Source organism: Rhipicephalus microplus, chromosome 8 (assembly GCF_043290135.1).
Source record: "Rhipicephalus microplus isolate Deutch F79 chromosome 8, USDA_Rmic, whole genome shotgun sequence".
In the NCBI taxonomy this organism is placed as follows: domain Eukaryota; kingdom Metazoa; phylum Arthropoda; class Arachnida; order Ixodida; family Ixodidae; genus Rhipicephalus; species Rhipicephalus microplus.
This window is the reverse complement of record NC_134707.1, coordinates 72,022,989-72,047,716: the sequence shown is the minus strand read 5'-3', so window position 1 is coordinate 72,047,716 and position 24,728 is coordinate 72,022,989. Positions and strand designations below refer to the sequence as shown.

The window sequence follows — 24,728 nt, the reverse complement described above, 5'->3', positions numbered from 1 at the left end:
GAGTGCCCCCCCCCCCCCGCGCACTCCTTGTTCGCTCACAAGATCAGCGCTCTCGCAGACGACCCCAGCCGGAAAGGTGATGTTCGCTCCTCAGTAAGAGGAGGCTCGCGCGTTCTTCCAAGTATATAGTTGTGAAAGTAGATGTGCTTTCACTTAACAACTATTTATTTAGCCGACGTTTAGACGGGAGCGACGTCTTTTTCAAGGCAAATATATATATATATATATATATATATATATATATATATATATATATATATGGAAATGACGACGGCAGAAACCAGCCGAGACTACCCGTATAATTGTTCTCGCTGTGGAACTGTTCCTACTCTTTGCAAAGTTTTTCAGTTTTATTTGTACTCTTTTCAGCATCTGTCTTCATAAAAACGTAGTTATTGTGGAGACTGTGTACTGCCACAAGTATTTTACTCAGTACAATATCAGGGCGTTGAAGATTTCAACAGAAAACAAAATCTTTTGTTTTACAAAAATCTCTTGTAACGGACACAAGAGCGGCATTTCCTCTTTTTCTCAGACCCCTCTCGCACTGGTGCGTAGGTGCTCATATAACTTACGATGTGTACAATACTGTTAGTACTGAGTTTTGACCAAAGGCACCGTGGGCACTTCTACTGCACTGGCGGTTCTTTCATCGATATGTTTGGTGGTGACTCTCAAATATTATATCTTGAAGAAGAGCTCACTCCCGCCAACTATTTGGGAGAGCGCATTGGTGTGAATGTCTACGCGAATATAACTTTCAATGAAACATATAAGGCTAAGGTTCTGGAGGCTGATGGAAAGGTATAATACCGCAATAAAGTGATAGGAAAACCCCGAAAATATCACGCACAGAAACACTGCATCAGGCAATACAACAGCGTTCGTTCCGCTTTTCTTAACCAATTAAACAGATCCTATACAAGAATTCCGCGACAATAATTACCAATAGCAAAAGGTTTACCGAATCTCAAAAAAACATCTGTTTGGACAACGTACTGCCACGCACGTTCAATATTTCAATTCCAGGGCTTACGCAACAAGTCAGAAGCACACATGATATCTCTAGTTTAGAGCAAGAACAGAACATGGTGGAGAGGGTGCCATTGAAGCGACCTAATAATATGCAGTACGGAAGCACCCACCTTTGGGTCACGAAAACAACGAATGTCGACGTCATCTTGACGAACAACATGCGCTCATTCCGTTCTTCGCTCTTCCTTAGGAAACGTCAGCACTCGCGAATTCATTCCCTTTGTCGCGATGACTTGCCTCGCAGCATCGAACAACCATGCAGATTTGCAGACGTACCTATTGCGATTACCTTGTGCACAAAGCGGATCACATATGCACGCTGCAGTTCATGAACACAGAAAAACACCGTCTTTTCGAGACGCTAACAGGCACAGCAGCACGCCACGAAACGTTCGTCAAGCTTGGCAATCCATGTCTGTCGAGAGACGAGAGTAAGCGTAGGCACGTCTTTGCAGCGAAATACACTGGTATAAACAGAGTGACGTTAAAGCCCACGGCAGAAAGAACGAACAGGCCTGAAATTATCTAGTTGACATTGGTTTGGCAACAGGATGCCATGCCATGGTTCTTGGAATAGATAAATTCTGCCGATGTCGCGATAGAGTTTACCGTAAATTAACAATCAGGTTGCTGCCTTCCGTTTCTCAACGTGCTAGTCAAACGAAATGGTAAGCGTCTGACTTTCAGCGTTTACAGAAAATATACACATATGATTCGTTCGCTGAGCTTTAATTCTGTGCACCCCTCCCGCGGCGCACGCTGTGATGTGTCAACTCTTAAGAATCGCGCTCAGCGAGTGGGCTCTAAGCAAGAAGACACACAAAGAAATGTGAAGACCATTCAACGGGAGCTGGCTGCTTGCGGATGCCCACCTTCATTTATGAACTCGGTGCAGCGACAACTGCAGTACCCAGCTCATTCTAACACGGTTTCTAGAAGAAAACGCCCATCGGTTTACGAACCAAGCTTCATTAAAACTCTCGCTGGGGTATTGCACCGGTACGACGTCCAAATGGCTCATGTTCTAGCACAAAAGCTCAGAGGTCCTCTCGAAAATGCGAAGGTTGAGGTGGACAGACACATTTTCCTGGTGTAGTGTACAAACTTCTTCGCGAAGACTGCGAAAATGTACATGTTGGTGAGGCAAGCCACTACAAAAAAAAAAAAAAAGCTCCGGAAACATTTCAATGCCGTCAAGACAGAGGAGGTGGCTTGTAATGCCCTCGCAGAGCATGTTGCGTCTACTCGACACGATATCAACTTAGATAAAAGCTGCATCATTGTCACGAAAAGAAAATTATTTCCGCGATTGCACATGGAACCTTTAGGCATGGAGACTACTGCGCATACACTTAACAGAAATACCGGAACACTGAACCCTTCCCCCATCTCCGCTCCGTTTATGCGCAATGTGTGCAACACGTGATGACAGGAGCAATAAAAGAGTACATTAGGCTTTTTCCTTCCATTATTAACAAGGCTCCCTGATGGAAGCCGCTGCAAATATTAAGTGTGAATACACTTTATAAGCGACCCCAAACCATCCACTGCCGTCGGCGGCGTCCGCAGTCTTCTCTCTATCTTTAAACGAAAGAGGACTTGGCGGGCCGCAGCGCGGCGCTCTACTGAATAAGCCACGGACGCGACGCTGAAATCGGTGTCAGTAACGCGCCTTATACCCCTCTCCCTTCGCTCGCTCTTCCACTCTCCTCGCTCGCTGCAGCTGCGCGCGCACCCCTCTCTCGCGCGCGCCTGCCTTCTCTCTCAGTCTCCCGTCGAGAGCGGGTCGTGAGGGGGAGTAAAGTTAAAATCTGTTGGCATTCGCCAGTGAGTTAACGTAAACTCCCCCGTGTGATCAAATTGCGATTCCCGGGAACCATTACACAATAAAGGCACCATAGTGTGTATAATAAATATAATAGTGCGAATGAATAAATACCCCTCATAGCTTCACCCCATGTATTCGCACTTAACCATGTTCACCCTCGGGGAAATGCTTGGGAGTTTCTTTTTAAATTTTCGTTTTACCTTGGTCGCCTTTTCTGGTATTTAGCGCTATTTTTGTCCACGACCAGACGACACATCATCGGAATCTTGACTATAACGTTTCTTTGTATTTTTTCACGCAAATTGGCCCACCACGTTAGTCTAGTGGCTAAAGTATTCAACTGCTGACCCGCAGGTTGTGTGATCGAATACCAAACGAGGCGGCACCATTTTTTATCAAGGCGAGAATGATTTAGGTCTGCGTGCTCAGATTTGGGTGCACTTTAAACAACCCAAGGTGGTCAAAGTTTACGGAGTCCTTCAGTACGGCGTCTCTCAACATGATATGGTGGTTTTTGCGAAGTTGAACTCCTCATATCAACCAATCATTCACGTAAGGTACTGCCTTGACACACCAAATCAGCGGCATTGCTTACGACTTGAAGCGCTCAGGTTGAGTAGCACCTCGATCAGGGCCACAAGTTTCGATAATAATGTCTGATATTAGCCGTGTGTATTTATTTCTAAAAAAGGCAAGCCATATTTCACTATTCATCCACTTGCTGTAGCAGTACTAAAGAGATATCTACATTAAATTGCAGACTTACCTCTTTCTTCTGCAAATTCTTTTCAAGAACAATGAGACTACAACAGATAAATTGACAGCTTAGTGACTGTTACAAATTATGAATATTTTTTCTTCTATGAAATCGTTCTTGATGTATGTGCTACGTGTATAGAATGTGTATTTTCATGTGTACTTATTTACTGATAGTGTTGCGGTGATTTTCATATATTTGTTTACCCTGGCGGTAGGCTTTTTTGTTCTGGTTTTGTTTTGTCTTCTTCTTCTACGCAATGCATATATGACTATTTATGTAATCTGTAAATAAATGAATACATAAATAAATTATCACGTGGCACTCCTTTAAATACGAAGACCTCCCGTCAATATGTTTGCACCGGTCAGTGCAATTCTGTTTAGCAATACTAGAACAGCAGTTTAAGCAAAAACGTTGTGTCAAGCGTGACGAAGTATTTTTTGCCTTGACGTACGGTTCGTGTGCCTATACGCGGCAATAGGCTTTGCACTGTAACGCTTCATAATATGTTTTTAATAACGCTATAGAAGTAAAGAGATTCATTCGTGGAAGTTCGGGTGCCACAACGTCGGTAGTTGTAGCGAAAAATTATCACACTTGCCTAACCAAAAAATTTAGGAGGTTGCAAATAGTATGATAACAATTTCTGAGTTTTGACGGGGATCGAAACTGCGTCATTTGGATGGCATGCAGTTGTTCTACCACACAGCCAACGTTCTGCTTGTGAACACATTGTGAAAATAACTTTCTCAGATTGGAAATGCGATGAAAGTAATCTTCATGCTGTACAAACGCACGCGTGCTGCATACATGCTTCACTATCAAACATAGAATATTGCAGCTTTAATGCTTGATGCAACTATTCATTACTGTCGAGCGTCAAAACATGGGACTATCATAATGAATTTATACCTAAAGCCAGTTACACCCTAAAAAAGAAACAGAAACTACTGCACCCTTAAGGCCACGTAGTCGGTGCATTGCAATTTCAGAAATATATTATACACAAAACAGTTTAAAGTACGCGCTAATAACAGATTGATGCTATGACGCTCAAATCCGAAGGCAAAGCCTAATTGTCCCCAAAGTTTTGTTTACAGAAATGCGCCTTCCCGCGTACCGCATGTTATTCAGGAATCTAAACTGAGGCTAAGTTTAGCAAGAAAACTGAAGAATACGGTCAGGAAACTTCTTATTCTTCTCTGGCGTCGTTGCGTAGATAAGTATAATTCCAAACTCACATTGAAGTCTAGTCCATCTCTCTATTTGAGCGGTATGCGAGCTCTAATGTAGGCATGTGCTGGTTGATATTCCAGAGAACGAATTATGATGAGGTCCTTCAATAAAGGTATTCTACGGTTCGTGGGAGCGCTTGTCATTCTCTTCATGTTAGAAGATACAACTGTAGGTATGTATTTTTAGTCGTTTTAATATGCAGTGTATAGCGAAACTGGGGATGTATGTATACTCGAACTAAAAAAAGAAACTGTGTAGATCGCAGCACTTCTCGGAACACCCACCACAACTCAGCTATGTACCACTCATGCACATTGAAAACAGCGGGATCCTATGTCTTGCAGTAAAAGCAATGAGTGAGACCTTGCACTTATAATTGATTTTGCTTGATTTTCTATTGCGGTACTGTTTCAGAACGACGTTGTTTGTTTGGATGCACATGTAGATGCATCTATAAACTTCTGCAATACACATCGTTTGTGAGGCAGTGGTTTTATGACATGTTCAGGCTTCTCATCGCATAGGTCCTTTGTTATGGTTCTACACGCAAGATTACAAAACTTTGGCAGCTTCGTTTTAGATAGAGACCAAAATGTTTTGAGGACCCTGTACTTATATGTGGCGCATATAAAAGAACCACAACGGGTCGAAATTTTCAGAGTCCTGCACTACGGCATCTCTCATAGCCACGTTTTGATTTTGGGACGTGAATCTCTAGCTAATAGTACTAGATTAAACAAAACTGTGTATTCCTGCAAATCACAACTCAGAAACCACAGTTGTAGTATGTATGTCTGTAACGCGTAAGTTTCAACAATTCAGCCATCCAATATTGTGGTGGGCATAAGAAGTGCGTCCTGGATGCCGAATAAGGCTGACCCTTTAGAGCATTTGTAATTCTAGTGACACTGCTTCTTCGCACTGTAAAAATTTTAACCATATTGCAACAATTCACATTAATTGAACATTAAATATACTTCGCACAGATTGAACCCGAAATTTACCTCCACGTCTGATAAAAAAAGGAATAGAAAACGTTGACAGGACACGGCAGAATTCACAAGACTTCGTCCATGCTGTCGAGTTTTTCTCTTTGTGTTAAGTCTCACCCACCGTTTTATTACAGTTTCAATGACGCGCCAACCAGCCCCACAACGCAAAACACTTCGTACGGTGCTTTATTGTTGCCTCTAAAATTATGCCATATAGACAAAGTGATTGATGATGAGTGGTAGAATATTCGGAAGTAAATCTGGAAAACCATAGATCACTGACACATTGCGCCTCCAGATATTCATGTAAAGATGTCGCAAACACGGGCTCCATAGTATATCAAATGAATGAATGAAAATGAGTGGGCAAAGTAGAGAGCTAGTTCGGTGTTACCGTAAATAACCAATGAAATTGGATAGCCACTCATGCCTATGAGGGCCCTGGTGTGTACAGTTGTACACAGTGTATATTGGTCGTAAATTATAATTTGTGTTGATTTGTGACTTTTGTTTTGCCTCTATTAAAACAACATTGTGCTACTTAATATACTTGGGCGTACCTCAGCATATCACAGATATGCTTAGTTTTGCCTCGTTAAATGACTGGACACCAACCGACGTCGTTAAACAATACGAACAGGGAGATCCGCCAGACCTACCGCCATCGAGTCTGCCCTGCTTCCTATCACACTGGAGACCACGTGAGAGTTGCGCGAGTGCAACCGAGCCATTTAGTTGGTCGTAGAGTCCTAGCGGCCGGCTACGACGTGACAACGAACAAGCCTCAACCTCAAAAAACTTTTCCCCTATAGTGAGACAAACTGAGAGACAGAAATATATCTATAAACTGAGTTGCATAAAATGAAAGTCGATGCATGTGTGTGAAACTCCAAGCAAGGCTAAAGTAACGTGTAAACAGCAAACCAAAAATCACTAAAGGAAATGAATATCTGAACAATACTGTTATTCTGAGCATGATGACAGGAAGCACTTTAGAACTTTACTAACTGAAGAAAATGCAACCAGCTCCACCTATGCGTGACCGATTGAACAGTGCAGCTCGTAGCGTTCCTTCGGTAAGGCTAACGCGTTTTTTCTTCAAGTTTTGTTTTAGCTATCTGGCATCGTTCTTCTTTTTTAAGCTTTGAATTGGTACTATATTTGTAAAATTTATAACCACAAAACCTTTTTTGCAGTAGTGGGACAGGTAGTGAGTGCGCCATTTGTAGGTATAAACTTTCGCTTCATTATACTGGAAGTGGCGTTTACTGCGACTAATTCAATATTTGTCACGTAAGGTCATTTATAATGATATTATTTTTATGACAGGCCACACAGTGTTTTGTGGCACGTTTTGCTTCGGGGCAAACTGTTACCTTCATTTGAGTGGATCAGTGGTGAGTAGTTCCCCGCAGACTATGCATAAATGACCCAGTGTTTGGGATGAACACCCTTTCATGTTGCCCTAAAGTGTTACTATGTGTCCCGAGCATGGAGGGCTGGACCAAGAAGAGCTTCGGTCTTAGGGGAGATATGAAACCACAACTTTTGTGAGAAGACATTACCGCCCAAGCACTCCATACAAACCAATACCTAGTGAAAGCTGAAGCGAGTTGCCCTGTTGTTTAGCAATGGGTTCAACCGGATGCTGTGCTGAAGCCTTTCACAATTATTGGTGACAAGTTCGTGCATCTTTAGGAGGTTAGACATAAGTATCGCTTGGTTTTACCACAGTGTCTATTTCACATGTCACTCATTCCGCTTCACGTGATCACGGTCATGGAGGAACGTAATGATCGGTTAAATGCGTATTGTAATGCGTCAATCACAGTTGGTGTTCTCGAGCCACAGGCGCTCACAGATGTGGCAGCTGAGGCCAAAGTGCGGCATGACGAGCTCCCAACGAAAGCGGGCGTTCAACCCAGAAAACGTGCTTCCGTTATGATCAGAGTAATGGTGTTATGCCCGCAACACCGCTTTTTCGGCGAGCCGTTGTTGCGTTTGACGTCGTGAGCTTAATCAGCTGCGCGGCTGGCAGAATCCACCTCCCACATGCGCCTCTATTACCGTTCAGGATTCAGTGATCCTTTGAAAGCCGCCAGATGATTGATACGTTGTTGCTGCCGCCACTCAGCTCTCGGCCTTGTCTTTGTGCCAAGACTGCAGCATTGGCCCGGCGAATGCGAGGTCCTCCACGTTTACACTGTCAGTGCTCTCCTAAAGTTCACCCTGCCACACCCATGTCTAAGGTTTCACTTGAAACTGATGTGCGCGTGCTCGGTGGCACTGCAGCGACGTGATCATCGATTTCACTCAGGGCACCTTAGAGTAGCAAAATAAAGTGGAACTCACTTAGACTCACTAAGTAAATATATTTTGCTCTTTGAACTGACTTAGACTTCGACTCGGAAAACTTTTCCAGCGCCGAACTCACTCAGACTCGCACCCACGAAAACTTTCTTCAACTGGACTAAGACATGACTCGAAAAAATATTACTCACCTGAGCACATCCGTACTCTGATTCACGGCTCTCTTAGACTCGGATGGAGCCGTGAGTTTGAGTCTCAGTGAGTCAATGTGAGTCGACTCATTCGTGAGCACGGTGACCTATGCACAGTACATCCAACGTTCTTGGGCACTACACGTGTTATTGGGTATGACGCTGAGAGCGACGTAAATGATAGTTTATCGAATGAGAACCGCTCGTGACACAGATGGTGAATGGAACACAGATGGTGAATGGATTGGTGAATGGATGCCAATATCAGGTTAATCTCCCGGCCTTGCTTCTTTTTTTTCTCTCTCTAGATGAGGAAGTGAAAATTCACTTACGCGATAGATTTTTATAAAGATACCAGCATTTAGTTTCGTCTACGTGAGCCTAAAATCATGAGCGCTGGGCACCACTAAAGTAAGAAAAAATAGATCATCAGTATAGACGCAGGATGACAGCAGTTACTGCGGCATAATCGTGTAAGTTAAGAAAACCTTCAAGATATTGACAGCTCTCGCACAGCACTCGTAAGCATTACAAGCGCAAAATATTCCGCAAAATGTAGACTTAAGCCATTAGGGCTTGCATAAATAATTTTCAGGGAGCTGGCTTCGAGTTCGGGTGGTGAATATTTCTACCTCTGTGATCGTTTTTGCTACCCATGTTGAGATTGTTACCACACCAACAATCTTTAAATAGAGCTTTAGCGAGCCACAACTTGGAGAAGACATGACCCTATCTTAAGCTGTTCTGGGCGAAGAACGCCTATCCTGTGCTTTCTTCTCGAAGCAAGACGCTCCTTAAAATATTTACATTAGGCTGAAGGTGGCCAAGGTGAAAAGTACAGAGCACTTGAAGCCACACCTTCACATAGAAGAATCTGAGGGTGTGCTTGAATAGGAGGAATAAAAAAACGAAAAGTTTATTTCCATCAAGAGATGAAAATAAATTGTCCTACAGTGCACGTTGCTGGACTCAGTGCTATGAACAGTATGTTCTTTAAATCAATCGCCACTAAGTGATGAAGCATTGACTATGCCTACTAGACGACATATATTTGGTATCTAAAAGAAATTTATTACAATGTACTAAACCGTGGCTGACAACTAAAGCAGGAATTTTGGCGAGCATTTGAAAGAAGGCTTGCTACAAAAGCACCTAAGGTGGTTATGACCATTCATTTACGAAGCACAGTGTTTTTGAACAATTGAAGAATATGTACTTATACATGTAATGAAGTTGGAAGTGTTGGTAATACATGTATGGCGTTTAATATACCCACATTCTAACGACATACGTGCTCTGTGTTACGCCTCACATGCACCCTTGGAAACATGTGCAAGAGGTTCAAGCTTGCTGTTGAACGGGTGTGCCCCACGGCAGGTGAACGTGAATTCGAGTAATTTGTTTTGTACCACTTTTGTTAACTTGTCCACAATCACTCTAGAAATATTTAAAGCGAAACTTTCTGCTATCGTCCAACATCGTTCAACAAGATCCTTCTTAGGATGAGGTCAGGGGTTGCCTCAGCGGAGTGTCCTGTCGTACCTTAAGGTTTATTGTGTTTTGTTTATGGCTCGTTTCGCCTAAGTCATGCCACAATTCTCCCATGTTATTTTGTAGGCAAATGCCCTCTGTTCATAATCACAGGGCTTTAAGTTTTTTTAAAAAAACTGCAATCGTGCATTGGTGTCTCAAAACGTTTCGTATGCCCAGACGACGCCCCGGCGCGTATAGCGGCTGCCTCACATTCAGCACAGCCAGCGTATTAAACAAATAATTTCGTCTTTGCCTGTGACCCTCTCCGCCACCCCCCCTGGAGTCATCTGTGGATATATTTATTGAAGTCCTTGCATAGTAGCATGGTTAGAATTCATGAATCAACTCTTATAGATCTTGCAGCCACAGCTGCATTACAGACGCTTTAGCAAAATTAACTTATTTTTGTAGCTACACTGTAGTAAAAAACACATTCTGCTGTACGGTTCTAATGTATTATCTCGACCTCATCTGTGTCTTTGCTGTGTAGTTTGTTAAGTGTGTACAATCCGATAAAGATCTTGCTGCACACTATTGTATCTCTGCAATATATGTTCATATGTAAAATTTGTTATGCCTACTTTTTTAAATGCAACATCCTGCAGCTATCAATCCGGTGTCTAAAGGGCCTTTTGGACAGGGACGTCGATTTTCACTGCCTGGTGTGTATTCCATTTCTTCTTCTGCAAAACAAACAAGCAAACAAATAAGGAGAGCTACAAAGACAGTGATAGAAGCGCTACTTTAGCGTGCTCAGAGTTGGTCGAAGTCAATGAATAACTAGTAGAAAGAAGATAAAAATAGATATAAAAGTGCAATTAGCTTTGCGTGACGAAGGACGAGGCGATGTCTCAGAATGTAAACCGAAATCATAAAAGCACCATGTCTTACCGCATAGGCACACATCGAAAGGCGTTAACTGTGCAGGCACGCGGGTGGCTTCGGAGATTTGTTTCGTGCGGCTATCGTGTGACAAGTCTGCGACTCTCCGTAGAAGCGATCTTTATAGGCGTAGGCGGCAATATACCACCACTACAAATAAAGCTGCTGGCGATTCTATATGGTGGCACTTGAATTAGGCTTATTGGCCCACGACCCGTTTGCACTTGAGCCTAGATGAAAAATGTTGTCAATAAGAATAAATCTTTTGTGCATAAATGAAATGGACGATTATATTATTTCTGCGGCATGCGCTTCATTTCAACGTGAACTTTGAGTAAAGGGAGAGGCAAAAAAGTTTAGTTATCATTCCTGCTACACTTAAACCCCCTACAATACAGAAATATACATTTTACCAAGAGAAAAAATCAGCAATCGCGCATTGTTGTGGAGACATACAATAAGCCGCCAATCACTTTCTAGGTGGAAATAACTACGCGCTGTACCATATTATTCCAGTATTTGCAGTAATATCAGCTTTTTTTCTTGCTCTTAGTGTTGGTCTCAAAGTATTATGAATTATAATTCACGCATATTTTCAGCTATGGCTAAATGTCAATCATTTAACCATGATAAAGATGCTGGAGAAAAGTCTCAAGAAGCATGATGACTTGGACCAGTTCATTGTAGAGCAGCAAAGTGCGACAAAACACAATCACTTGGTGGTGCTTTTTTTTCTAATGTGATGCTGCGTTCTATTTGGCACCGCACTACAACGAAACAACTGCGGTGTTGGAGAATGTTAAGGAAGGTACTTCGACTGGTTTGTGGTGAGCATAAAGAAAAATGACAAGCACAGAGATGCCAATGTGTAGAATGGGGCTTTGTTGCTTCGTATTCCTGTTTTGTTCTCGCTAGTAATTGGGTTCACCTAAACATCAGTATATTAGGTTTCCTTCGTTTGCATATCTTGTTAATTTCATGTGTTATTACTCAAAATTCTATTTTAAACCTTACGATCACGTGACTAACTGGATGAAGTGAAATATCTAATATTGAAGTTCTTGTCTCACAGGAAGGTTGCCAGGACCGAAAAGTAAGTGATCAATTCAATTTTTGAAATTACGTCTTGTCACGTGTACGCATACATGCAAACTTTGGAATACGCTATGTTTCTTTGCAAACAATATTCACTTAAGCCGCTGAATATTCTTAGGGAGCTCTATTAGGTTCACTACTTCTTAGTCTTGTTTCGCATAAAAATCCACTTTTTTCAATGTTAGGCTGTGTGAGGTCACTACAACAGGTGATTTTGTTCCAGTTATGGTGAAGCCTGTCTCATGACGTCGTAGTCAGAGGGAATGCCAATTTATTTGGAGATGAATATTTATATAGCCGAGAAGATAACCAGGCTTTTTATGAATTTTTAACATTCGGAAACAAAAACTGTATAGTGATATGGCAATCTTTTTGTGCACTAGTTTTATACTGGCAGAAACCAAACACTTTTAGTAAATATATTTTTACGTTAAACCACAGCAGCTCTTTCGATAACGTGAGTTTGAGAGGTGGCGTGAATGCTGATTTCGCCTATTTTTAAACTGCTCACCTACCTACTGAAACGATGTGCAAATACTACAAAACATTGGACGTTATTTTTAGCATTACGTCAGTTTCTTTAGTTGGCTGCATGTTCCCTTCCCGTATACTGCCAGAGTGCCACAAATAACGCCTGCAGAAAAAAACATTTGCATAATGGAAGACTGCCTTCAAACTCATGGGATAGAAAGAGGTGCAGTTTTTTTCATGAAACCTATAAATATTTAAATCATTTTGCTTTTACCCGTGTAAAGACTGGCGCACAAAAGGGACAAGACATTACTGCAAAGCCTGTCTTGCCGAATGTCTAAAGCTGCACGAATATTCCAGAGATTTTGTCGACCGTATAAAGTTTGATCTACAAACCAATTCGCATTATCTTCCAATACGACTTGATGATATATTCTTCACGACTACTGCACGAAGATTATCTGTTGTAATGAACTCACAGCAGCGTAACGCTGTAGAAAGTAGAGTGTTGCGTGAAACAAGACGGAAAGATTCCTTGTTTACAAGCTGTTGTGACTGACACAAAATATATGGCATGAAGAAAGCGTGAACGCACACATACAGGATAGTGGCTGTCACAGAGCAAAGCTACCTCACTGTCAATCACATTGTTACAAACATTTTGGTAAGGACACAAAACGTTCGAAAGTGTAAGTAGTAATTTTACCATATTACAAAGACGGGACACGCAACTCTGGGCGACTCCATGAGACAGGAGAATGTACGCACTGCTACAGGGGGCACGCATTCGTTCTCCTGCACATTCCATGCCCCTTGCACGAGATAAGTAGGGCCAACACCATTGCTTTCTGCTAGATCTAGAGGAGGAGGAGGATTGAAAGAGGAACGACAGGGAGGTTAGCCAGTTCATCTATTTATTTATTTATTTGTAAATACTGCTAATCCCAAAGGGATCATAGCAGGAGGACATATACAATAGTTAAATACAACATAACACAAATTGTGATACAATGGAAACACCAACCAATTATAAAAAAAAGTGCAACACAAGAGCGATTAGTGACACAATAATATAAAGAAAACAGGCTCGCATAAAAACCGTAGGTGATGGAAGATAAAAAAAGGAGAAAAAGAAAAAAAGAAAAAGCATTGTGAGACTATGGTGTAAGCATTTTTATACAGTGGTGCTTTTAGAGCGAGGCGACAAATGCATACTGTGGGGTTTCTGGTATTTAAAAAGAAAAAAAGGTAAGAGAGACAAAGGATGAAGAACTGTGACAGGTGTAGTTTCATACATAAAAAAAACTGTCTGTCAGGGTTCAAGGTACGCTTTCAAGTGCACTTAATAACTGTGTTAGTGATGCGCTTTCTATGATATGTAAGGGAAGGTTATTCCATTCTGTTATGGTCAATGGAAAAAATGAATTATTGTAACAGTCGGTAGGGAAGGTGTATTCAGTGAGCATCTGCGTATGGTTATGTCTGGTAGGGCGTGTTTGTAAACTTGTTATGAAGTTTGTGGCATCAATATTTACTTTGTTATGAACTATTAAGTACATAAATTTCAGTCTAGCTGTTCTGCCTCGGCGCTGCAGAGTATCTATACCAGCCATTTTCATTAACACCGTAGGTGATTCATGTGGCCCATACTTGTTAAAAATGAACCGTATTGCCTTTCTTGTACACCTTCAAGTTTAGCGATGTCTTGTTTATTGAAAAGAAACCGTACTATGTTTCCGTACTCTAGTATCGGTCGGACAAATGTATTATAAGCCAACAGTTTGGTATCTATGGGGGCTAAACGGAGGCGGCGTCTCATGAAAAAGAGTCGTTTGAGCGCGGTCGCTGTTATGTGGCTTATGTGACTACTCCATATAAGGTCCTCAGTTATTGGTCATTCCAAGTATTTATGTTCAGTAATGGCGCTTAATTGCGTGTCATTATTTTATACGGGAATAATGATTTATTCCTCTTTCTCAACATTATCAGTAGGGTTGATTTTTTTGCATTTAATGTCATTTGCCAATCGGAGCACCATTTCGTTACTGTTTGTAAAGGGCGGTCAAGGGCAACATGATCTTCATGCGTGTTGATTATATTATAGATAATGCAGTCATCTGCAAACAGTCTGATGTTGACATGTATATTAGCGGGTAGGTCGTTGATGAATATTAAAAAAAGAACCGGAGCCAAGACACAACCCTGTGGTACACCGGATATCACTTGGGCAGTATCAGACGACTTGCCATCAATTTCAACAAACTGTAAACGATCTCCTAAATAATAAGTTATCCAAATAATTATGGGGCCGTTACCTAGCGTTAACTTAAGCTTATAAATTAGTTTCTGGTGAGTCACTCCGTCGAAGGCCTTTGAAAAATCTAGTAGTATAAGGTCAATTTGTTTTCTGGAATCGATGCCCAGGGACAGGTCGTGAACAAGTTCCAAAAGTTGTGTCACCGTAGACAATCCACGGCGAAAGCTATGTTGGAAGGGCGTTAGGATAGACTCAGCGTCAAGGAACAATGTTACGTGTTTGAGAATAACGTGTTCAAGTATTTTAGATGCTGCGCACGTTATTGAGATAGGCCTGAAATTAGCTGGGTCATGCCTGTTTCCGGATTTGTGTACAGGAGTGATTCGAGCGGTCTTCCATTCTTTTGGAAGCTTACCAGTTGTTAGCGATTTGTCAAAGATTAAACATAGATACTTTGCGACCCATGCTGCGTACTTCTTCAGAAATGTGTTGGGAATATTATCAGGCCCAGAGCTTTTCTTGGCATCTAAATTAAGCAAAATATTTAGGATGCCTCACTCAGTGATTGTAATAGGTTCTATATGTCTCTTAGCACATGCCTCCATATGAGGTGTACTGTTATCATCGCGTGTGAAGACTGATTGAAAATAATTATTAAGAGCGTTCGCAGTAGCTAGGATTTCGCTGAGGGAAGCTGTTTTTTCATCGGATGACTTGGGGTTGAGGTAGTTCCAGAATTTTGTAGGTGATGTTTTTATGAAGATATTTAGTTTGTGACTAAAGAAATTTTCTCTTGCGGCCTTTGAAGTTACTTTTAGCCTAATGATGGCATCGTCAAATTTGCTTTTTGTTGACGTAGTAAACTTTTTCTTAAGTAATTTTCTTAGTCGCTTCACTTTACGTTTTGCATGAATGACGTCACGCGTGATCCATGGGTTATGTTTCTTTATCTTTTTTGCTTTTAAGGGTACGAACTTTTGAATGCAATGTGAGACAATATCTTTGAACGTATGCCATAATATTTCAATATCAGTTGAAGCCTGGCAGAAAATTTCGGTGAATGATGATAGTTCGTGTGAAAAGTGGTCGATAATGCTAGTATTGTCAGCATTGTGAAAGTCGGGAAAGGATTTAAGCACCGATTTGGAGCCTTTGTTGTTGACTGGTATACTACACATTACCATCTTGTGGTCCGATATTCCGTCTGTTATCTCTATTTTTATTTCTTCCAAGGGAAAGTGACTGCTCAAGAAAATCAGATCTAGTATGTTCCCACCAAACCCATGATTGCGAGTAGGCGTATTAACTGCTTGGTGTAAGTTGAAGTCTAACATAATATCTAAAATAACATCTGAATGGGCGAAATGGTGCGCCATTGTTAACCAGTTGATATCAGGTAGATTGAAATCCCCGAGAAGGATTAATCGGCCCTGTCGAAGGTGATTATGCGTGTATTTGTACAACAAAAGCATGATGTCAGTGTGTCAGCAGCAGGACTTCGATAAACACAACCGACAATCATTGAATAGCAGCTGAGTAAAAGCTTGCAGAATATTGCCTCTACTCCTTCAACATGAGGTAATGGCGTTAAATTTCATTTTTTGCTTATTATTAACGCAACTCCAATCCCATGTGTCTCTCTATCCTTGCGTAGAATCGCGTAATTTGGAGGAGTTACCTCCATATCTAGGGTACCAGGGGATAGCCATGATTCAGTGATACCTACGAATTCTGGTTCTAGCGAAATGAGCAGATCTTCCAGGCAGTCTTTTTTGTTTAAGATACTACGCGCATTGATGTTTAGAAACGTTACTTCTGATTAGTATTTTGGCGGCGCGGGCACAATGTCCGTGCATCGTCTTGACTGTTTTTTGGCTGATCATCGGCATTATAGCTAGATACCGCAGGAGCAATGTCATCTTTTTTGCTGTCCCAAATAAACAGCTCTCCGTATATGCGCAGTTTGTCGTAGTTCATTATGACTTTATCTCCCGGATGTTTGAATTTCTTCGCACAGCTCCATAATTTCCTACTTACATCACGAACTCGACTTGAGAAGTCTTCGCTGATGGCAAATCTAGAGCCTTTTAATTTGAAGCAGTTTTTAAGCACTCTGTTTTTGTCTCTGTGATCAAGCAGCTTGAGTATAACTGGTCTAACCTTCTTTGTAGCTGGTTTGCCTAATCTATGAATTCTTTCTATAGCGACAGGTTCTGTTTTTAGGATGTCACTTATTATTTTCCCGTTAACAATGGTATCAAGCGAACTCGGGTCTTCATTTTTTTCTTCGGGGATGCCATGTATAATGAGGTTATTTCTTCTAGACCGATTTTCTAAATCGTCTATTTTCATCTCTAGTTCAGATACGAGATTTCGTAATGATGTGATTTCCCTCATGCACAATGATATCTCATTTTCAAGAGTGGGTAGGCTTTCTAACTTTGTGTCAATGGATGCCAATGTTAGCTCTTTCATTCCTTTAACATCTTTTGCTATCTGCTGGAGCTGTTTGGAAAATTGCGTAATATTAGGTCCAGGGTTAGTCTCTACGTCACCAGCAAGAAGCAATAATTTCACAAGAAACAATCCCAAATCACAAAATATAGAACAAATCAGCCATGGGCACGGCAGCACAACTATGTAAGGGTAGCTGGTTCGGGAGCACATGCCATAATTTTTCATCACCTGCACGAGATAGATGAAAGGATTAGCGAGACACATCCCAGCCATGCTGCCGTGCCCATGAGCTGTTCGAGGGTCGTGTGGCATTCTTATAGCTTTGTGGGTCCATTGCGTCATCGTGGTGGCGCCGTTCCCTGAAGTAATCAGTGACGACAAGCGCATGTGGGGTAGCGTCCAGATCACCGGGTTGAATGGCGCCTTCACCTCATGTAAGTCGATGTCGTTGATTAGCTTGGTCGAGGCAGGATGTGTCCGAACACATGATCCATTGTGCACCGCTGACGAAGTCAACAGTGCCGCAAAAAGCTGCACGAGATAGATGAAAGGATTAGCGAGACGCATCGCAGCCATGCTGCCGTGCCCATGACAAGTGGGTACGGCACAATAAGTAGTGCTCGAGCGCTTTCGTTCGCATATGAAACACTAAACTTTGTCAGATATTTACCAGGACTATCCACGCAATAATAATTGAAATATTAGGTAACTCACTGTCATACATTTTCTATTTAGCCCCTTGAACGGCACATTTCCAATAATGTCCACAGAAAATACTCGTGCCTGCTCTCCCTTACGTGCCTCGACCTGATAGCGTTCAAGCGCTCAGATATATCATTGCAACAAAAATAATTTATTTGGACTTAATGAGTAATTAAACCTGCTCTAGCCTTGGCGAAGACAAGTCCGCGTGCCGAAACGTAGGCTTGAAAAAACCGCTGTTTATAGATTTATCGCCACAAGCTTCCATGTTCTTCTTTCTACAGCTTTTCTTGCAATTTTATTGCCACAGTTTCGAAATGCATTTTAAAAACTAAGGTATCCGATGTACAAACTGCTTTTAAGACGATGCATTGTTTTTTTAGTGCCACGTATATTGAAAACCATTCCGATTTACGTCAACATAAATGGTAGTGATGTTAACATTATGCCTGGGTTTCTTATGATAAATATCTTGTCCCTAATTCATTTCCAGGACGTCCAATATATACTGGACCTGCTCCTGAAAACCAGAGACAAGTTTCAAAGATGAGTGCGTATTTGCTTGATCCTCTCACCACTAACTCAACATAAAGCTTAATAAGCAAGCAGACTATTCTAGATTTATCAAACTGCGTCAAACGAGAAATTGCAAATGTGCTTTCAATGTTCGTATAGATTTAGCATTTTAGAAAGTCTTTCTTTTAAAGACTGCCTACCTATACGCTATTGCTAAAACTGGACTCTGATGCTTTTGTATACTTGTGATTATTAAGTGTGCCACAAGCAGCAACGCAACGCACTCAATATTTTCAAAATATTATTTCAGGTGTACTGTTAATAGAAGCAATGAGGTTGTTGGCCTTCGTGAAACTGGGCAGATTCACGACAACTTCATTTATATCATATCTTGTCACTTAACCACAAAGTAGAAAAGTGTGCTGTTCAATAAGCCTGCAATAACTGCGTATGGTTCTATATAGTGTAAATGCCAGACTGAGCATTCAGCCGATGGGCTCTCCTTAATCAATTCATTATAAGAGCGAAGTCATTGATGTTTAAAGTACACAAATTTAATTTAACTCAAAAGCTCACATTGAATGACTGCATAAAGCGTGATTTTAAATTAAGTCAACTACAATATTCTTCAGCAGCTCTACGAGATTATGCTGTGTGGCGAAACGGTTTAGAGAGAAATATTGACAATTGCCCTTTTCGAGTAGCAAAACACGTGGAAATCAATAGGAATTGATTATTTGATATGTGAAGTTTAACGTCCCAAAACCACCATATGAATATGAGAGACGCCGTAGTGGAGGGCGCCGGACATTTTGAGCAACTGGGGTTTTTTAACGTGCACCAAAATCTCAGCACACAGGCCTACAGCATTTCCGCCTCCATCCGAAACGCAGCCGCCACAGCCGGGATTTGATACCATCACCTGCGGGTCAGCAGCTGAGTACCTTAGCCACTAGACCACCACGGCGGGGCCAAAAACAATACGGATTTCTCAAAAAGAATTTCTCTTAGTCTGAAAAGTTTATCCTTCTCTCAGTATCGTACCCAGGGCCAATGCCATCATGAATTTTTTCTGCATTGCTTCTCGCTACATAAGGGTTACTGCTAACATCTTTTTGCACGCTATTATAAAAATAAAGGCTTTCAAAGACCCCGAAATTGGAACACTAAGATCTGTCTTTGATCACTCTTAACCTTAGCGAAGGTGTGTCGAGGAGTATTGGTTGGGACATGACACTTTATAAAAATGGCACCGCAAAAAATGGGACTAATAAATGTTACACGGAGCACAACCAATGGTATTGTGGGTCACCTCTACTTAGTTCTGTGTTTTGGGCTGTTTTCACGCTGTCATCGTAGTGAAAACAAAACATGTCTTCATTCTCGATTAAGCCAACAAGAAAGGGTTGTTTTCGGTTCATTTGAGTCTTTCGTAAGTGGCGAGCACATAGCGCTCTTAATGAAGGGTCATTCATAAAATTATTCACTTGTGTGTGGATGGTGCTTCTCTTGCGTTCCTCTGTTGCACTGCATCTCAAAACGCTCGAGCTTTTCTGAGACCCACCCATCTCGACACATTTTGATACTCTATCAAGAAGGCTGATACCCCAGTCGCACTTCCTTTGACTATGATGTGGAAATCACACGTTATCACAAGTTATCAGTGAGTGAAATGTCGGAGGGCCTACCATGAATAAATATTGAAAGTAACAGATGGGTTTTTATGGGCAAAGTCAGACACCTCATGCTTTTCTCACGGTAATGGAACGCCGTAAGAAGATGAACGGTGACGAAATGCAAAAAAGATATAGATGGCGCCAGATTCAACATAAAGCGAGAATTCTGGTACGAGCGTACATTGCGAACCAATTCGACCAAGGTCGCGGTTGGTAAAACACTTGGGACAGTGCCGCGAGCCCAATGAGAAGCTTGTAGATGTGGACTAGTGAGAAGTGTATCTTTACGAGACCTTTCTAAGCTGAATAGCGGTAACCAACGCCTACATACTTAAAACAAACGTTGACCTCTGCTTGAAAGTCAACCAGTGAACCTTGTTGCTCTGCGTAGCTGCGCCCATTTCAGGTGAAGTATCTAGCACTTGCTGCTACTGATTTAATCTTCTCAACTTGCAATGAAAATTTGAGACGGGCGTGAGCCAAGCAGTTGTCAAAATATTATTTCAATTTGGGCTCATACTTCCCTGGTATTTTTTAGTTCCTAGTTTCATATTCCACCACTTAAGTTGACCTGAACTGTTCTCAATTATCCAGCTCAAACAAGACATTGTGGTTACTTTTCATTGACCATTATCACCTGTAGACATAAACAAGAAAAGTGTCATAACGTATTGCAGTTTCTTCTGCTTCGTCCAAACATAACTTACTGCTAAAGAAGCTGTGTTTTGTATTTTGTGGTAACCTGTAGTCCTACGGTGCTTGACAAGAGCCTATTTCTGTTTAGACCTGTTCCCTCAAACAAAAAAGAACATGTGACGCTCGCCCGCAAGGTGTTATTTACTCATTCAAACTGCATCTTTTCGCAGTAAAAGTGGTTTTGCAATTTAATCGAAGGTTTTATTATGGCAGCGCTGTAGGCGTTGTCTTTCAATGTGGCCGATGAAACAGGTATATTTATCCGGGTCAGCGGGCTCAAGGAATATTTTTACGAGAGTTGTCATCTGTGCACTCGGCATAACACAATTCTTGGAGAAGGTGTTGTTGAAAATGAAAGGTGAAGACGGCTTCGCATCCTGCGCCAACAATCATCGTTACGAGCAGTATAGCATTAGAGTGGAAGAAAAAAGCAGGAATTCTTTCGGTCTCTGTTCTTTATATTTAGTACCAAAAGCTACGGCTACGACTGTGGATCTAAGACTGATACCAAAATGGTGACTGATCAATTAAAGAAGCAGCGTTGGTTGCCTGAAGTATTTGCGAGGCCAGGATGACGAACTATCGTAGCGATGGCACCTGTCCTGAAGGCCCCCCTCGAAGCTACAGACTGTTCACCACTCGACCATCTGTGTTTGCGTGGCGATAGTCAATTCAACGATCCCGAAATTGAGACGCTGAAGCCTTTGAGTGAGAGAACTTTCGAAGCCCTACCTTTGGATAAGATGGAATCACACTAACAATGCCGATTTTTGAACGTACTACAGATGTGCTGTGAGTGCAAAGGAGATGGACTCAATGTTTGACAAGAATATGAAGTGAATTTGAGATGTTGGGATATTTTCGGGTGTCAGTACACGTTTGAGAACACCACAATTTCCAACTTTTCAAAACCTTAGCGAGGTTTTGCGTCGTAAAACCAAAGGCGTTAATTATGTGTTATACTGTATACATAATAAATTGTTACGGTATTGGGGAACAAAAGTCAACAGAAACAATCATTCATATGTGGAATCTTATCTGAATCATAGCAAATTGGCCTACATAATTTGCTTGTAACCGTTCAAAACTCTCGAACAAACGCCTCTGAAGTGCGGTGGAGTTCACCACGAGGCAGTGAATTCATCGTGTCTCTCTCTTTTCCCTTTTCTTCTCTTGCCTCTTTCTCGTTTTTCTTGTCCACTTCCCCAATCTCCCAGTGTTGGATAGCCAACCAGATGTATTTGTGCTTAACCTTGCCGTCTTCTTCTTTTGTCTGCTTCCTTTATTTCTAAGCTCTTGAATATGAGTGCATCTTACCGCTGTTTTCAAGAGAGAAAAACTTTTGCGACAATTTTATGTGGCTGCAAAGCAACAACTTTTTTCTGATATACGAATCTTTGTTATATTGCAAATTAAAATGTGCTGCTACACTCTATAGCAGATGTTTACTATTGTAAAAAGCAAAATTACAACAACTTCGATGACTCAAAGCTCTTCTAAGGCCTCCTAGCAGACGCGTTCATGTGATTCTCTTTCCTGAGAGAGAGTAAATAGTACAGGAACTCCGGAGAGAACGCGTGACTTACTTTTGTGTTGTCTTTGTTCTCAGCTAATTCTTGTTTCATCGGTCACATTTTGTATGTGGCACTGAATGAATAACGGCAATAATTTATAGTCCTTTATGTAAAAATACTTTTTTTTCAGATGAAAAGTTTGCGATGCTAGCAAAACTTCCCAAGATGTTTCCGCATGGTGTTCCGAGTGCGTATTGTTTTGGCTTGCAAGTTCGAAAATAGTTATATATTTAAACAGAATAAATTATCTAACAAAAAGACGTCCAGAAGCTCTAGTTTGATGAAGCACAATTTATCGGGCCCTGAATAGTGTTGTTTTGTGTTACATTTTTTGGCATTTACGTTGTATTCTTCTACTGTATGCATGCGGACAGAAACAAATTCTACAGCATAACCGTGCGTGAACAAATAATAACCTTCTTTCACAATGCGTGCAACAGAAACGTGCTACCAAGTATGATAGCATACGAAGACATGTTAACTAGAATTTCTCAGCTCACTATCACGCATTGTATCAGCACAGCAGGGATTCAACTATTACATCTACTTCTTTGCTCCCCAGACATCTCGCACCGAACTCGTCGTAAACTTTGTCAGGATACAAAGACAATATTATGACGTATCTACAAGTCGCTTCGTCTGCATTGGATGTTCAGTGTGTTACTTTACGATAACGCATCAAGAGACCTTCTTTTATCTAAACGCAATTGCCAACTTGAAGCGGCCCTATATTTGTGAATTCGGTGTCGCTAATTTCGAATGACAAATCCGAGGCATCGGCATCCATTTGAGGTGGAAAGCCCAGCTGCATGACGGCGATAAGAGAAAGCCCGCATGGCGGTTTTAAAGAGCTGGGGTATAGGCGGTGAGGTCCTCTTCAAGCAAAGAGAACATCATTCGGGGAATCAGCAATAAATATATACAAATGTGGAATCGTGGTGTTTTCGTTGTGCATCACGTATCGAAGTTGTAATTCAAAAGAATTGGTTATAAATAGAACATAAAATGAAAAAAAGCAGGAGATCTCGCGTGCCGTTGGAATCAGCGTTATCCGGAGACTGTGGAGGGAATGTAGCCAAGTGAAATTATAGCCTGCACATAATCAGGAATCTAGTATAACCATTCTGCTTAGATATAGTCATTAAATGTGTGAAACATATTTTTTGTCAATTGTTTTCTAACTCAGGCGCATTTTATTCTAACAACCTTAATTTTGCGTCGTTTTTACTTCACCGTGAGTCGAGGCAGCGCGTGATACCTGCAGGCACGAATTCTTCATACAAAATTGACTGAAGCGGCTAGTCACAAGCTTAAGGCACCTCACTATAATAACAATCCCTGTATTAGGAAAGTTTCTAGACGGGTTCTTGCTGCCACGTCGATATTTCTTTGAGTGTACAGTGTAAGAAATAGAAGGTGTTATATCAGGAAACAAATTGGCAACACCGAAAACAAGAGCCGAAAAAAAGCGACCCGCCAGCACAAGCACTGACTATGAGTGTCTGACCCTGATTTTGGTGCAGTGAATATATTTTACAACGCCATACAAACTCGCTCAAGCAACCGTGCTCCTATGGTAGTACATATTTCAGGCTCATTTTTGATCGGAACGGTTGGTGTTTTCGTAGCCTATTGTCTTTAGCATATTTACCTTGAGCATTTCATAGAGAAGTAAAATGAAGAAAACCCAGTTCATCTTTTTTTTCTAAACTTCAATCTTACAGACGGACCGATCCGACTCCCACAAAGAATGCAAGCAATGTTTTCCAAGAAACCTTCACGTGGGTGTACGTATCTTACTCTCATACAGATATTGAGATGGACTAGCTTCTTCCAGCCTGTTTACTTTGCTTGAAAGATGAAACTCAAAAACTAGAATGCAGGTAACTTCTTCTAAGACATAGATAATTGCCTGAAAATTCCCAAGCTCTCTTACGCTTCTAGTGAGAATATTTACCTGCATGTGGCGTTTGTCTCTTCTACGAATTTCCGATTTATGTATCGAGAAATAATAAGGCAGATCTCATGCTTACCAGACGTGCCAAAATGATCGACGCACAGTGAAAGTGTTTATATCGGCTCACACTATTTTACCTAGAGCATCTGATTTCGTCAGGGAACACTACAGTTATAGGCAATCCCTAAAGGCGATAATATTCCCTGAAGGCCGACCACCCTTCGTAAACGCACAAACAGAATATATATATATATATATATATATATATATATATATATATATATATATATATATATATATATATATATATATATATATATATATATATATATATATATATATATATATATACATATATATATCAAAATAATTAACACAAAATAATGAACCGAAAATTATCGGGCAAGTTATCACACTTGATTGTAAAATAAACATGAAGAAAGAAAAATAGATAAAAATATAACTTGCCGATGGGCAGGAACCAAACCTGCGATGTTCGAATAACGCATACTGGGCGCCTTTAGGTACTATACGATGGATTCTTCGTCAGCTGCCAGCTC

The 24,728-nt window shown here is 41.2% G+C and overlaps 1 protein-coding gene and 1 long non-coding RNA gene across 6 annotated transcripts in view; one reads left to right on the top strand and one right to left on the bottom strand.

Annotated features, from left to right (window-relative positions):
* LOC119165875 (uncharacterized) overlaps positions 1–24,728 on the top strand; it is a 97,351-nt gene that overhangs the window by 19,364 nt on the left and 53,259 nt on the right. For all 5 annotated transcript variants that reach the window (XR_012885684.1, XR_012885683.1, XM_075872108.1 and 2 more), the window contains 6 exons: positions 4,940–5,031; positions 10,491–10,547; positions 11,840–11,860; positions 18,243–18,299; positions 22,342–22,398; positions 23,936–23,998. Coding sequence is in view for 3 of the 5 variants with exons in the window: in XM_075872107.1 (XP_075728222.1) it covers positions 4,950–5,031; positions 10,491–10,547; positions 11,840–11,860; positions 18,243–18,299; positions 22,342–22,398; positions 23,936–23,998 (337 nt within the window). In the remaining 2 variants the exon portion in view is untranslated. The remainder of the gene's footprint in view (positions 1–4,939; positions 5,032–10,490; positions 10,548–11,839; positions 11,861–18,242; positions 18,300–22,341; positions 22,399–23,935; positions 23,999–24,728) is intronic.
* Positions 9,304–24,728, bottom strand: part of LOC142769152 (uncharacterized) — a 29,826-nt gene continuing 14,401 nt past the window's right edge. The window contains exons 2-3 of the long non-coding RNA XR_012885686.1: positions 13,040–13,190; positions 9,304–10,568 (exon numbers count right to left, since the gene is read on the bottom strand). This is a non-coding gene — a long non-coding RNA (uncharacterized LOC142769152). The remainder of the gene's footprint in view (positions 10,569–13,039; positions 13,191–24,728) is intronic.